Source organism: Propithecus coquereli, unplaced genomic scaffold (genome assembly GCF_000956105.1).
Source record: "Propithecus coquereli isolate 6110/MARCELLA unplaced genomic scaffold, Pcoq_1.0 Scaffold442, whole genome shotgun sequence".
NCBI lineage: Eukaryota > Metazoa > Chordata > Mammalia > Primates > Indriidae > Propithecus > Propithecus coquereli.
In genome coordinates, this window is record NW_012150197.1 from 774,903 (window position 1) to 788,886 (window position 13,984).

At 67.3% G+C, this 13,984-nt stretch overlaps 1 protein-coding gene across 4 annotated transcripts in view; it reads left to right on the forward strand.

The window, feature by feature from the left end:
• Nucleotides 1–13,984, forward strand: part of KCNQ2 (potassium channel, voltage gated KQT-like subfamily Q, member 2) — a 46,710-nt gene that overhangs the window by 28,623 nt on the left and 4,103 nt on the right. The window contains exons 9-15 of one of the 4 annotated variants that reach the window (XM_012654606.1): nt 962–991; nt 2,772–2,840; nt 2,993–3,022; nt 7,103–7,156; nt 10,852–11,075; nt 11,635–11,740; nt 12,126–12,257. In XM_012654606.1, coding sequence (XP_012510060.1) covers nt 962–991; nt 2,772–2,840; nt 2,993–3,022; nt 7,103–7,156; nt 10,852–11,075; nt 11,635–11,740; nt 12,126–12,257 — 645 coding nt within the window. The remainder of the gene's footprint in view (nt 1–961; nt 992–2,771; nt 2,841–2,992; nt 3,023–7,102; nt 7,157–10,851; nt 11,076–11,634; nt 11,741–12,125; nt 12,258–13,984) is intronic. The other 3 variants (XM_012654611.1, XM_012654607.1, XM_012654610.1) reach the window with 3 other exon arrangements.

A 13,984-nucleotide genomic window follows, 5' to 3' on the forward strand; every position in this document is an offset into this window, starting at 1 on the left:
GCACCAGGCGGGTTTGCAGCTCCCAGGCCTGCAGGGTGGAAGGTCGCTGTGACCTCCAGCCAGACCAGGGCTGCTGCTGGGGGAGGGAAGGTCACCCGGAGCACAGTGAGGCTCAGGGGACCTGGCTTATCCTGAGGGTCCCAGGTGCCCCCAGCAGGACTGAGCACACAGACCCCCAGGAGCCCCGGGCAGCAGAGGAGGGAGGCCCAGAGAGCCTCCTGGGAGGCTGTGGGGGGGCAGGGCCCACAGGCCAGGTGAGCCACGAGGCCGCAGGGCAGTGTCCCAGGTTTCCTGTCTCTCGGGGGTGGGTGGCAGCCCCCAGACGTCTCTGTGCGGCTGGTCTGGGATGAGAGGTGCTGAGGGTCCCCAATGCCCCGGGCCAGAGTCCCCTGGGGTGGGCGCTGCCCCCCTGCCTGCCTGTTCACTGCCCCGAGTCCCCCCCAGCCCCGGGGTGTGTTTCTGTCCTGAGCCGTCCTGAGGGTGGGGTGGGCATAGGGCTGGGACTTCCAGGCGTGGGGGGTGTCCCCTTGAGGGTCCCACAGTCAGTCGTGGTCGGACAGGCCAGGGGCATCCCCACTCCTGCCTCTGTAGCGGGGAGTCCCCCGGAGGAGGGTGCTGAGTCCTGGGTGGTCCTTGCCATCGAAGTTGTCCTCAGGGCCTCCCTGGCCCCTCTCTTGGCATCCGTCCCACCCACACCTCTGGAAGACAGAGCCTCGAGGGCCTGGCCGTGCCCGTCTTTCCCGGAAATGTGGGCTTTTGATGTCACCCGCGAGCCGTGCTCCGTGCAGAGCGGCCGCTCCCAGCCCAGGGTTGGGGACAGGGTGGCCCTCCCGCTAATTTTCTTTGTTCTGTTGTTTCCCCACTTTCCTTGACTTTTTTTTCACGTTCTTTTCCTTATCCTGTTCTTTTTAAAAAATTTCCGTTCTTTTCCCTGTGTGTGTGTGTGTGAAACACTCCAAAGCTCACAAACTCAAACCTACGGGGCCTCCAGGTAGGACATGCATGGGACGGACGCCGTGTGTGTGATTCTCGTTCTGTCTGGGCCCGTGGCCCGGCCCACCCCGCCCCCCGGTACCCCGCACCGTGCCCCGCGTGGTCCCCCTGCTGGAGTCTAGGCCTGTCTCCCCGTGGCCCGCCCTGCCTGGAGCCCCCGTGCCCGCCCTCCCCGTGTCCCCACTCCCTCCTCAGCTGCTGCTTCTTTGCTGCTGGGTCCTTGTCCTGTCTTCTGTTCCTGTCCTGCTTCCTGCCTTGTCCTGGTAGCTGCCTCCCCCCCTCGTCGCCCCACCCCGCTCACAGCCCCCACCTACGAGCCCGGCGAGAGTGGTGGACGTGGTGCTTCCGCCCCAGCGCAGGGCACGGCCCGGGCCAGTGACAGTCCTGCCCTGGACAGCTCACCTCTGGGGCCCGGCTTTGGGGTCTCCCTCCCTGGACTCGAGCCCCCCGAGTCTTTCCACTGCATCAAGGGGGGTGTCCCGGCTGGGGAGCAGAGACGCACTGTCTCGCCCCTGACCCATCAGCGTGTGCTCAAGGGGCTCTCCCCGCGGCCTGCGAGGGGATGGGGTAGTTTGCTCACACCGTCCAGGGGCTTGTCCCTGTGGAGCGGGTGGGCCGGTGCCTGGTGACGGTGCCCAAGCTGAGCCCTGCACAGCGTGGGGCGGCCAGGAGTGGGGGCGGCTTCTCCGGGGCCCCTCCCTCCTGTGGGGCAGACATGGCCCCTCCCTCCTGGGAACCTGTTAGGACGTTGACCCCACCACTCCCAGAAGGGAAGAGGCTGCCGTGCTGGGCAGTGGCTGGTCCGGCTCCTCGGCCACCCCCAACCCCAACAGGCTCAGAAATAAGATGCCCCCGACATGTGCGGAGACCTGGCCCGCCCTGAAGCTGGCTGAGCCCAGACCAGCCGCTGCCCGGTCCAGGGGATGCACCTCTCCCCTCCGTTGGCACATCACACCCTCGTCCTCCACGGCCGCCCCCGGAGGAGGCGGGGGCTATGTGCACATCCGTGCTGCAGCCCCGCCAGAGGCCTGTCTGTCCGGGTGCTGCTGCTGCTGTGTGTTGAGGCGTGACCTCCGTGACTTCCGTCTGGCTGAGGGCTGATGTCGCGTGTCTCTAACCAGGGCCTGAGTTGGGGGGTGGCCAGCTGTCCCCTCGAGACAGACTCTGGCCCGTGCGGGGCTCTGCCACGCTCGTGGTGAAGGTGACCGGCGCCTGGGCCCCTACTTGGTCCTGACCCCCCTGGACCGTGGGCACCCTCTGGCCGGGGGAGCGGGAGAGACGGGGGGTGCAGAGCCCACAGGACTGTCCCTCTGGGGCTGCAGGGGACCGAGGGGCCAGGTGCGGCTGCACCTCAGCTGGGACACCGGGGGCTGGGGTGGCAGTGAGGGGGGCAGGCGGGCGGGGTGGGCATGAGCGGGATGGGGAAGGGGGCTTGGAGCACAGCCGGGTCCCTTGCCCTTGGCAGAGAGGGACCGAGGCCCCAACTGCTGGGGTGCTGTTTGTAGCTGTGCTGCCCTGGGGATGTCCAGGGGTCGGGGAGTGGGGAGGAGGGAGCCCCCGGCTGTGCCCCTCCTCCGCCTGCCCGGGCTGCAAGGGCCAGGGTCTCAGCCCTGCGGTCACGGCCCACGTCCAGGGGCAGCCGGGGGCGGAAGGGTGGGTGCTGCCACGGAGCCTGGCCACGCCACGCCTCGCGCGTGACAGCCGCTCTGCCACGTGAGCTGTGGGCGCTGTTGAGGGCGGGTTGAGGTCGCAGCTGACCCACGGCCTCCTCTCGCCAGGCTCATCCCCCCGCTGAACCAGCTGGAGCTGCTGCGCAGCCTCAAGAGCAAGTCGGGACTCACCTTCAGGTCAGCGCAGGCCGGGGCCAGCTGTTTCCGCACCTGCCCTTCCCCGAGCCCCTGTGACACAGCCCCCACCCGCGGGGCCCTGGGGTGGGCAGGGGCTGGAGGACGCCGTGGGGCTGCGTGGCAGCTGCCGACTCTGCTGCTTCCTTGTGCAGGAAGGAGCCGCAGCCAGAGCCGTCCCCAAGGTCAGTGCCTCCTGCCTCCGGCCACCCGTGTGTCTGCGTGTGCACGCCCGTGTGTCTGCGTGTGCACGCCCGTCCGGTCTTTGTGGCCCTGCTCCTCTGTGTGTGTGCAGTGTGTCGCGGGGGCAGCGGCTGCCGTGCGGGCTGCGGTGTGCCTGGTGTGCGGGTGGGGACCTGGGCCCTGGAGTCTTCCTCGCTTGCCCCACCCGTGCTTTGGGCTGACTTTGTGGCGCGGCGGCAGATCGGGCAGCTGGGGGCTTCTTGGGTGGGCTTCCTGCAGCCGCCCAGGAGCCCAGCCCCGGGACCGGGCAGGGCTTCTGCTAGAGCACTCTCTCCGCTCCAGGCACGCAGCCCAGGCCCCTCACGGCGCAGGGCGGAGAACCCGGGGTGGGAGGAGGGGCTTCGCCCAACGCTGGGCAGAGGCTCCGAGTTTGTGGACAGTCTCTGGAGCGCGTGGGAGAGACTCGGGGTCCCTGGTGCTCCCGAGTCAGGCCTCCTCGGTCAAGGTCGGTTCCTTCTCCCCGTCCCCCGCTGGTCCCCCAGGTTCTGCGTGTGTCAGGCAACCAGGGACGGGGTGGAGGAGGGAGCAGCGCTCTGCCGTTTCCCTAGTATTAAAAATAAAATCAAGCTCATTTCGCAGATTTTGAGTCTGGGGACCCCCTTCCCACCTGCAAGTTCCCGAGCTCCTCTGAGCGGGGTCCCTGTCCCCACACGTCGCAGAGTACATCGGCCCCCAGACCCCGGCCAAGACCACGCCTGCCCTCCCCTGTGGCTCCTGCGCTGGGGACTCAGACCAGACACGGGCTCGGGGTGGGGACGCAACTGGAGAAGGGGCAGGCCTCCACCCCCCAGACCCCATGAAAGGGGGCTTAGGGTCGTGCCTTGAATGGAGAAGATTGGCCACGCTTTGCCCCAACCAGCCGATGAGCAGCCCGTGGCGGGAGCCTGGGGAGCTGGGTCAGCGTTCGCCAGCGGGAGCCCTGGGCGTGGCCGGCGCAGGCGCGGTTAAGAGGAGAGCCCACGCCCTGGCGCTTATTGGGTGGGGGGTGCCGGCCTCAGTGTCGCTGTTGGGGGGACGCCCAAGGCCAGGGACGGACCCGGAGGCTCCTCTGACTGTTCCGACCTCTGCTAGGGGCGCCCGCGTGTGGCCCCGCGGTCTGGCGCGTTCCCGTGCTTGCCGCCGTAGCGTAGCTGGCCATGGCTCTGGTCTCAGCCTCTCTCTCTCTCTCTCTCCCTCCTGCCCCCGCCCCCACCCGGACACCCTTGCCGCCCCCAAGTGCTTTACTCACTGTCACTGCCCTTCTCGGGCCCCTTCCTCGTCTGCTCTGTTGTGGGGAGGAGGTGCCGGCCTGATGCCGACTCCAGGTGAGGACACGCGGGGCCTCCGGGCTCTCTGGTATGTTCCGTGGCTCCCCGCTGCCTGCCCCGTCTCCTCCCGCGTGTCCAGTGGTCCCTGCCTGCCTGTGCCTCCCCACGCCCTTCCCTGAGGGCCGCACCTGCCCGCCCCAGCCCTCCCTGGACGCCCGATGCCACGATTCCGGCTCCCTCCACCGGGAGGGCCACGGGGCCTCTGCAGCAGCGCTGAGCCGCCACGGGCCTGAGGCTGCGGAAGGTGCCTGGGGTGCCGTGGACTGAGGAGCGGCCTCTGCCGGTGAAGACCCCTGCGTTCTGGGGGGGCTTCCCGCAGCCAGGTAACGGGCGGTGTCGCTGTCCCTGGCCTGGGGCAGCCAGAACCCCTCTGTCACCACACGTGGTCAGTGTGCAGGGAGTGGCTCTGCTGAGTGTGGCCCCCGAGGGGCTGCTCTGTAGGGTGCTGAGGGGTCGGGCTCCCCAGCGCCCCGCCGCGCTGCCCCGCCGGGCACAGTTGAATGTGGGGGCCAGAGGCCGCGTCAGTCTGTCCTTTGGACGTGGGTCCTGCACAGGGCCCTTGGGGCCAGCTGGTCCGGGCAGGTGGATGATGTGCACGCAGGACCCTCACTCAGCCCCAAGACCCCCGGTCCTGCTGAGTGGGGTCCAGTGGGGCCCCCGTGCCGGATGGGCCGGGGCAGCCTGTGCTGCTCCGCGTGCGTCTCTCGTGGCTGCGACTGTCCGTGTTGCCTGTCGTGCTTCTCACAGCCCCTGCCCCGTGCCGGGGGGAGCCCCAGACTCCGTGTCTGTTTCTGCCCCTCACAGCGGGGGTGGCTGCATGTGTGGGTGCATCTGTTCTGTCTGGTCCCGGTCAGCGTCTGTGGGCGTCTCTGCCCCACCCTCGTGGGCCCAGGACCCCTGTGGGCCTGTCTGCTCCCCGCCCCAGCTCGAGGCCTGCTGGGCGGTTCTGACGGGACTGATGAGCAGGACAGGAGCCAGTGCCAGCCTCAGGCTCAGCCCAGAGTGGACGGGGCACCACGCGGCCCCAGGCAGGCGCCTCGTGCACCCAGTGCGGCAGGGTCGTGCTAGGCAGATGGTGGCTCTCAGACGATGACACAGGGACCACTAGCCATGCGTGGCTGCAGAAGTCAACACTCATACAATTCAAGTGCAGTTAGAAACTCATCCTGGCCAGGCGTGGCCCGTGGCCACCACATCAGATTGTGCGGCTTTAGAACTTCCTCCACCGCGGAATTGGGCTGCGAGGTCCTGGGAGGTGCTTCTTGGGCAAAGTTAGTGTCTAAACTGGGGGCCTTCAAAGTTTCGGGAAACCAGAGGCTCTGTCTGCCTCCCGCTCCTTTGCCGGGGGGCCCGTGTTTGGGCCTGAGGACCCCGGGGGGTGCCGGGCAGGCTTCGGTGTGACTGGCCTGGAGCAGCCTGAGGAGTAGCGGTTGCCCTCGGGTGAGGCCTGCAAGCAGCCAGGGCCTTGGGGGCAGGTCACTGGGAGCGCTGTCCCCAAGGGAGCGCTGTCCCCGAGGGAGCACTGTCCCCAAGGGAGCACTGTCCCCAAGGGAGCGGTGTCCCTGAGAGAGCGCTGTCCCCGAGGGAGCACTGTCCCCGAGGGAGCACTGTCCCCGAGGGAGCACTCCTGCCTGGGCCAGACGTCGAGCTACTAACAGCAAATCGAGCTAACAGCAAGCCGGCCAGCAGCAGGGTTGAGCCTCTGCCCTGGCCGCAGAGATGGGGCACCGCAGCCGCCCCGTACCGCGGGAGCAGAAGTCGCCGCGCCGGGTGGGGTCCGGGCAGCAGCCCATTCACAGGGTCAGCGGGGTGTGTGCTCTGTGAGTGCAGAGATGCTCGCACGGACAGCGCGCCGTGGGGAGCGCTGGTGTTTAAATAAACGGGGGAGGAAAACGGAGCATTGAGCACTTTCCTCCCGGAGCTTGTTTTTCCCGGGAGAGACCGTTGCGTGCCGGGGTTCCCTGGTGCATAGTTTGAGAAGAGCCGCCTCAGAGGAGACACCTGCCACGGCGGGGAGACGCCTGGAGGAGAAGGGAGCTTTTTTGTAGCTGCTGCTTATTCCATTTTTTGCCTTAAAATTTGCACGCTCCGATGCAGAGAGGAGTCTCAGGGGTTTCCAGGGAGGTTCTTGGAAAACGCCCAACGCCTGCGTGACTAGGGAAGCGCGGGGGGCTGTGCTGGGGGACGGCTCCGCAGGAGGTTAGGGTGAGCACTTGCTGCGAGACGACCCCGCCGTGACCCGAGCCCTCCGGGGCTCCCTTCCCTCCTGGGCTAACTGAGGCCCAGAGCCGACCGCACTCGCTGGTATCCCCGGCAGTGCGCGCTCCAACCAGTCCCCGCCTGGGACCGCGTCCATCCCAAGCGAGCCCTTTGCAAGGTCTTGGTCCACGTATTATTTTTTCGTTGGCATGAATATAGCGAAAAATAATACGTCTTTTAAGACACAAACCCCAAGCTGTGGCTTTGGAAGGAAAAGATATTTTTGGAGGGGAAAAAACAAGGCCTTTTTTTCCTCCAAAAATAGGGGGCTGTTTTCTTTTCCAGGCCACGACGACTCTGGGGTACCCTCCCCGCTGTCCTCAATCAGACGCCAGCTCTGTGGCCAGGACTGGGAGCCTAGAGCCACCCCAGGGGGTGCCCTGCCTCAGTTTCCCGCTCCTTGGTCACACCCTGCTGCCGGCACCCCAGGACTAACTGTGCTCTCCTCGTTTGCAGTAAAGGCAGACCGTGCAGAGGGTCCCCGTGTGGATGCTGCCCTGGACGCTCTAGGTACCACGGAACGCGCCGCACGGACTGGCCCCTGCTGCACGGCTCCTCCCTGCTTGTTAGAGGTTCTGGAGAGTCGGGGAGGCTGGCGCCCCAACCCCAGTCTGACCGGCAGCTCGGCCTCCCCAGCCCCTGGTGGTGGAGCGCCCGGTGCCCACCGGTCCCAGCGACGCCGCACGTGCAGGGCGGAGCCGGGCAGGGGTGACGCCCGCACGCAGCAGGAGGGGCCGGGGCGCGGGCCCAGCAAGGCATCCAGGCCCCTTGGGCTCCCTGACTGCTCTCTGGGAGCTTCCTCCGGGGCTGGTCCTGGCACCCCTCCTGCACGCCTGAGGATGGCCACACCTTGCCGGCCGCCTTGCCCGCGGGAGGCAGCGCCTCCTGACACAGCAGACACCCCAGAAAGCCAAGGCCTGCGGCTCCCTGTTCCGACTGCCAGGCCTGGCGTGGGACAGGCTAGAGCAGGACGGTGGGGAGGCTGCCCGTGCACCGAGGGCCCTGCCTGCACTCCCCCGTTCCCCACCCCCGTGGCTGTCCTGCTGCTCGCTCTGGGGCCCGTCCCTCCCAGCAGGGGCAGCTGGCAGCGTGTGGGTGGCGGCGCTATGCTGGGTGTGTGCATGTGCCCGGCGGTGCTGGCCTGGAGCAGCGGCACCGGGCAGGGCCGGGCTCGGCCGTGCTTGCACATCCATGTCCCTGCATGCTCCGGACCCCCCCACCATCCCGGCGGGCCGCCTCCCACCCACGCGACTCTGTGTGGCGTCTCTCGCTGCTCGTGGGGGAGACGGTCTGTGGCTCCGACAAGGGCGAGCGCATGTGCCTGCCTGGGAGGTGCCGCCTGCGTGGCCTGGCGGACGCTGCCCTGTTTGGCCAGAGCTGCTGTGTCCGCAGTGCCTTGGCCGAGGCTGGTCCCTCAGGCAGGGGCTGGGCTCCGGCTGTCTGGAGACCAGACGGTGCAAGTGTGGGCGGCGGGAGCCCAGGGCAGCACAACGCGGACCATGCTCTGCCTGCGCCATCTCTCGGGTGCCCGTCCGCCCTCCCTCCCTGCGGGCCTCTGTCAGTCCAGACTGGGCCGGGCAGGTCTCCGTAGACGGTGCCCAGCGTGACGATCGCGATCTCGTGCTTGCGGCAGGCAGGGGAGGAGTGGCCGGGGCTGGGCTTCCTCCCAGCCTGACCCCTGCGAGCGCTGATGTGCAGGTGCTACAGGTGCCGCGATGACTTTGCGCAGAGGGCGCGGTTCTGGCCGAGGACCGCGGCCGGGGTGGGAGAGCCTTGCGCCACGTGTGTGCTTGTCCTCGGCTTGTGGGCCTGCTGGTCCCCACCGAGGTCCGGGCGCTGGGGTCGAGGCAGTCTGGGCGGCCCCCGGGGGGTGCTCAGAGGGTGCGGAGTTTCCCCGACTGCGCAGGTCCAGGGAGGGCTGTGTTCGAACCTGGCCATGCTGTCTCCTCCTCTGGCAGAACTTCCCTCAGGTCCGAGGTGGGAGCCGGGGACAGGGATGCAGACGGAGCTGCACAGGCCAGGCGAGGCTCCGCAGGTGGCTCTGTCTGCATGTGGCGCCGCCTCCAGGCGGCATTGAGGGGGGAGGCTGCATCCCTGGAGGCCCCTGGTGCTGCTGGGTAGCGTGTCCGTTGGAGAGTCCCCCCTGCCTGGTGGGGCTGTTGCTTCTCGTGGGGAGGGGTTCGCTGCTAGAAAATGTTAACAGTGACGTCCGGCTCCTCCCGCGAGGGCCCGTGGGGTTCACCTCCAGCCCCTCCTGCGGCTCCCGACAGACCCTGGGGTTCTGCCCCCCTCACCCGGCTCTCTCGGTCCACATGGCCGGCGCCCCGTCGGGGGCAATTCCCAGATGCAGGCAGCCCCGCGAGTGGGTGTGGCTGGTGGCGCCGTTCTCCCGCGCACGCTTTGCTAGCTGTGGCTGGAAAGGAAGCGGCTGCTTCTCTCTCCCCTCGCGGTCAGGCCTGCCCCGGTGGAAACAGCGGAGAGGCCCGAGACCGTGAGATGCTGCGCAGTGCGGTTCTGCCTGCCTGCGTCGGGCCAGCCGGGGGAGGGCAGATTCCCGTCTTTGGAGCGGTGGGAATGCTGAGGAGGAGAGAACATCCCAGAGCCAGGGTCCCGCTGAGCTGGTGCGTGGTTGGGCCTTGGTGCCCCCATGGCCCCTCAGGCGCCCCAGTGTTGGGTCCTCCCCGGGCCGCTGCGGCTCTGCTGAGGCGGGAACCACCGACAGGCCGGCGGGGCGCAGACTTGTGGACTTGGCCGGCGTCCTGAGCGAGCAGGTGCTGTCAGCTCCCGATGATCCCAGGACACACGACATCTCGGGGGGCCGGGACCCTGCTGCTGTGGTTTCTGCCTTCCTAACTGGGCCCACGCCTCGAGCTGTCTTCCCTGGGGGCTTCTCTCTCCCTCTTGGAGACCCCTGGGCCAGCACAGATGTCTCCGCAGTTGCCTGCAGACTGGGGGATGGGCAGGAGAGCGCCGCTGACCCCGTCGCGGTGTCTGGGCCGGGTGGACGGGTGCCGTGGGCTCTCTTACCTGCACCGTCTGGTGGATGTGTCTCTCTGGCTGTGGGAGCCACGGTGGGGCCGGGGGGGCGGCGTCGGAGGCGTCGGTGACCACGTCAGGCTTGTCCAGGGCTGGGGACCGTGCGTGTGGCCCTGCCCAGAGCCGCCTGGGAGGTTCGGAGACTGGCTGGTGGGAGGAAGGGGGTCGCGCCTGAGCTCTCCAGACTGCGGGGGGCCACACTGGACCATCCTGTCTCCTTGGAGCAGGTGGGCCCGGGGACAGGGAGGCCGAGGACCCTCAAGAACGCGGGGACAGCGGCCTGGCTGGACACAGCCGTGAGCCTCACTCCACTGTGCGGGCCTGGCGGCCCCCACTCCCCCGGAGCCAGCCTCATCGCTTCCATCCTTCCGGCGTTGGGGCATTTGGTTCTTGGGAGGGGCATGTCCTGCTGCGGGTGGAGCCCAGACATGGGGCAGCCCGAGCCCCCCAAAGCCGCTTCCTGCCAGGAGGCTCCCCGGGGTGGCAGGAAAGGCCCAGGCTGTGGCTGGACAGGAAGGGCCGGGTGTGCTGGAGGCCCGGGGGCTGGAGGCGCGTGGAGGAGGCCATGGAAGGGCTGGTAGGGCGGATGCGCCAGGCCCGGCAGATGGAAGGCGCTCAGGGAAGAGCCACCAACCCGGGTGTCTGGGGACTGCTCTGCTGAGTGTCACCTGGTGGGCAGGACGGTGTGAGGAGGCTCCGGCGCTTGCCGGTGGCAGCGGGAAGTGGTTTGCGGGTCCACAGCCGGCATGCGTGGTGCCTCAGGCCGACAGCCCCAGCGGCTCGGAAGGCTGAGGCGGGAGGGTCCCTGGAGCCTGGGAGCTCGGGGCTGCAGCGAGCGGTGATGGCGCCACTGCACCCGGCCTGGGCGACAGAGCGAGACCCTGTCTCAGAAAAAGAGTCCGCAGACATCACCGTCGCCTCCCAGGACGGCCGAACTCCGGCTGCACCTGTGCCGGCCGCAGGAGTCTGCCGTACCCCCCGCCGCCCCTCCCCCTCCCCCTGTGCTTGGTCCCTCAGCCGCCGCCCCTGCTGCCCCCGCCGCGGTCCTGCATCTGCCCCACATGGGTCTGCATCGGCACTGGCAGACTCGGGCCGCCTTCCTGCCAGAGTGACTTCTCTTGCTGTTTCTCTGTGTCCCTCTGTCTGTCTGTCGGTTCTTGCGGGAGCAGTCAGAAGGTCAGTTTGAAAGATCGTGTCTTCTCCAGCCCCCGAGGCGTGGCCGCCAAGGGGAAGGGGTCCCCCCAGGCCCAGACGGTGCGGCGGTCGCCCAGCGCCGACCAGAGCCTGGAGGACAGCCCCAGCAAGGTGCCCAAGAGCTGGAGCTTCGGGGACCGCAGCCGGGCGCGCCAGGCCTTCCGGATCAAGGGCGCCGCATCGCGGCAGGACTCGGAAGGTGGGTGAGGCCGTGGCTCCCCCTCCCCTGGCACCGCAGCCTCCTGCCTGCGCTCTGGGCAGGGAGCCCCCACGGTACGAGTTCGGTGGCATTTAGTACATCCAGTGTGCTGCAGCCATCACCTCGGTCTAGTTCCAGAATATTCTCATCGCTTCAAAGGAAAGCCGCGCCCGTTGGCAGTCACCCGTCCCCTCCCCAGCCCCAGCCACCCCAATCTTGTGGGTGTCTCACACGAGCGGGATCATACATGTGGCTCCTTTCACTGAGCGTGGCGTGTCACGCTTCATCCGTGCTGTGGCATGTGCCACTATTCTGTTGTGTGGCGACAGCGCAGTCTGTGTACCCGTCCTCGGTGGGCAGGGATGCCCGTTTGAACCCTCACGTCGGCCACCTCTGGCCACGGCCTGCCGGAGAAGGGCCAGCGGCAGGGGCCGGCAGTGGGGCGGGTCTCTGGGACAGGAGCTGCGCCGGTAGGGTGCCTGCAGAGCCTGCGCCGCGGGACCGCAGGTGACGCCCCAGGTACGACGCGTGCCCTCACGGTCTGTCTCCTTCCACCCAGAAGCAAGTCTCCCGGGGGAGGACATCGTGGATGACAAGAGCTGTAACTGCGAGTTTGTGACCGAGGACCTGACCCCGGGCCTCAAAGTCAGCATCAGAGCCGTGTGGTGAGGAGCTTGCGCGGCGCCGCTGGGCACAGAGGGGGCCTCCCTCGTGGGCACCTGCGCTGGGCCTCATGCCGCCGGCCCCGTGGCAGGTGTTCCAGGGCCCATTCTTCCCGGCATGCTGGCCTCGGGCTGGTGTGGGGACGGGGCCTGGGGCTGGCACCCCCGTTAGTCTGGCTCCTCGTCGCTGACGAAGCCGCTCACGTCACCTGCGTCACGTGTGGCGGGGAGGGGCGTGCCTGCCCCACGGCCAGGAGACCACGGGAGCGGCCCAGACAGGAGGCTGCGCCGTGCGGCCCTCTCCAGGGGCTGTGACCCCGGAGCCGGCCTGGGCAGCGTGGCCGGGGTTGGTCTCTCGGGGCTCACGGCCCTGCCCACACCCCTGCAGCGTCATGCGGTTTCTGGTGTCCAAGCGGAAGTTCAAGGAGAGTCTGCGGCCATACGACGTGATGGACGTCATCGAGCAGTACTCTGCCGGCCACCTGGACATGCTGTCCCGCATCAAGAGCCTGCAGTCCAGGCAAGAGCCTCCACCTGCCTGCCCAGCCCGGGACACGGGCCCAGGCGTGGCCCGAGTGGGGGCGCCCAAGGGGGCCGGTGTGGGAGGGCGTGCAGGGCTCTCAGCTTTCTGCTGTGTCTTCACGTGGTCTGTCTGTTTTTAATGTTTCTGTTGTCTCTCCCATCTCCCCCACGCACACCGTGTGGGCAAGTGTGTGTGTGCACTCACGCATGTATGTGTGCACATGTATGCACTCGTGGGTGTACATGCGTGTGGGTCCCTGAATGTGTACATGTACACGGGTGTATGTACATGTGCTTGTGTGTGTGCAAATGTGTGGGTGTGTGCATTTGTGACCCTGTGTGCTGTGCCATGTATGCACACGTGTGTTGGTGCATACATGTGTGTGGACACATGTGCACGCATGTGTGCATGTGTATTGGAAATGGAGTAGTTCTACTGAGAGATGAAGCTGCAGGGTTTCCGTGGGCTCCACTAGGCAGCAGTTATGCCACGTGGCACCTCTTCTTCCAGAACACAGGTGCTCTGCTAGAGGGGAGGCCGCCTCCTGAGCGGGCGCTGGGTGGGACGCATGTCCAAGGCTTGCGGTAGCCGGCGCACACTCGCTCTCTCTGTCGGCCCCACGTGTGTGAGAACTGGCCTGCTCATTCTGAGAGCCATGTATACGTGCATGTATATACACACACGGCGGCCTGAGCACACCCGTGCACACGTGTGCCTCCTCCTGTACAGGCACGTATAGGTGTGCACACACGGACACACGTGCACGCACAGCCATGCCCTAGCCTGCTGCCCACACACAGGTGTCCTGTAAGTTCACACACACGTGCTCACAGGTGTGCACCCTCAGCTACATACAAGCACTGCACACGCCTGTGCGTTTGCAGTACGTGCAAGGAGGCCGTGCATTTGTTGTCGTGAGTTGTTCCTGAATCAGGTTCATGCCTCTGTCCGTGAGGGCCCCTCCCACTGCCTGGCGCAGCGTACCCCCCGCCCCCCCGAGCGTGGGATGACGCGTGCCGTGTGCGGGTGCGTGTGCGTGCGAGAGTGTCCGGGTCACGACTGCTGTGGGTGCCTCCACATCTCCCGCCCCGGCCGTGTTTGTCCTCCAGGCTCTTCCGTCCTCAGTTTCCCTTTTCCTTCCTTTTCCGTCTGGAAAGACAAACAAATCAGCCAACCCGAGGAGTGCAGGGTGTTTGCTGTCAGCTGCTGACGCTGCGTCAGATGTTCCGCAGCCGGCGGGCTCCCGCCGCACGTACTCCCCGGCCACGTGCGCCTGGGGGGCAGCAGCGCAGCTGCCCAGCGCCCAGCTCTTGGAGGCAGATGCTTTGCTTGAGACACGGGAAGGTCATGCCAAGGCGTGCATAGGTGCACACATGGGCCCTGCTCCAGACTCTCCAAGGTCCAGCGGGTGCGGCATCGCCGCCTCCCGTATTTTTGCAAAGCGTCACTGTCGTTTCGGGCGGGTTGTTCCTTCTGTTCCTGCCACTCTCTCGCCGACTGTCCCTCTCGTGTTGCTCTCACGATGCATTTGCTGGTGTCTCTCTTCTGTTTGCTCTGCCAGGGTAGATATGATTGTGGGCCCCCCACCCCCTTCAACTCCCCGGCACAAGAAGTACCCCACCAAAGGACCCACCGCCCCTCCGAGAGAGTCGCCCCAGTACTCGCCTAGGTTAGGACGCTGGCGCCGCGCCCGCCTGTCTCTGTGAATGGCCGGCCCTTTGCTC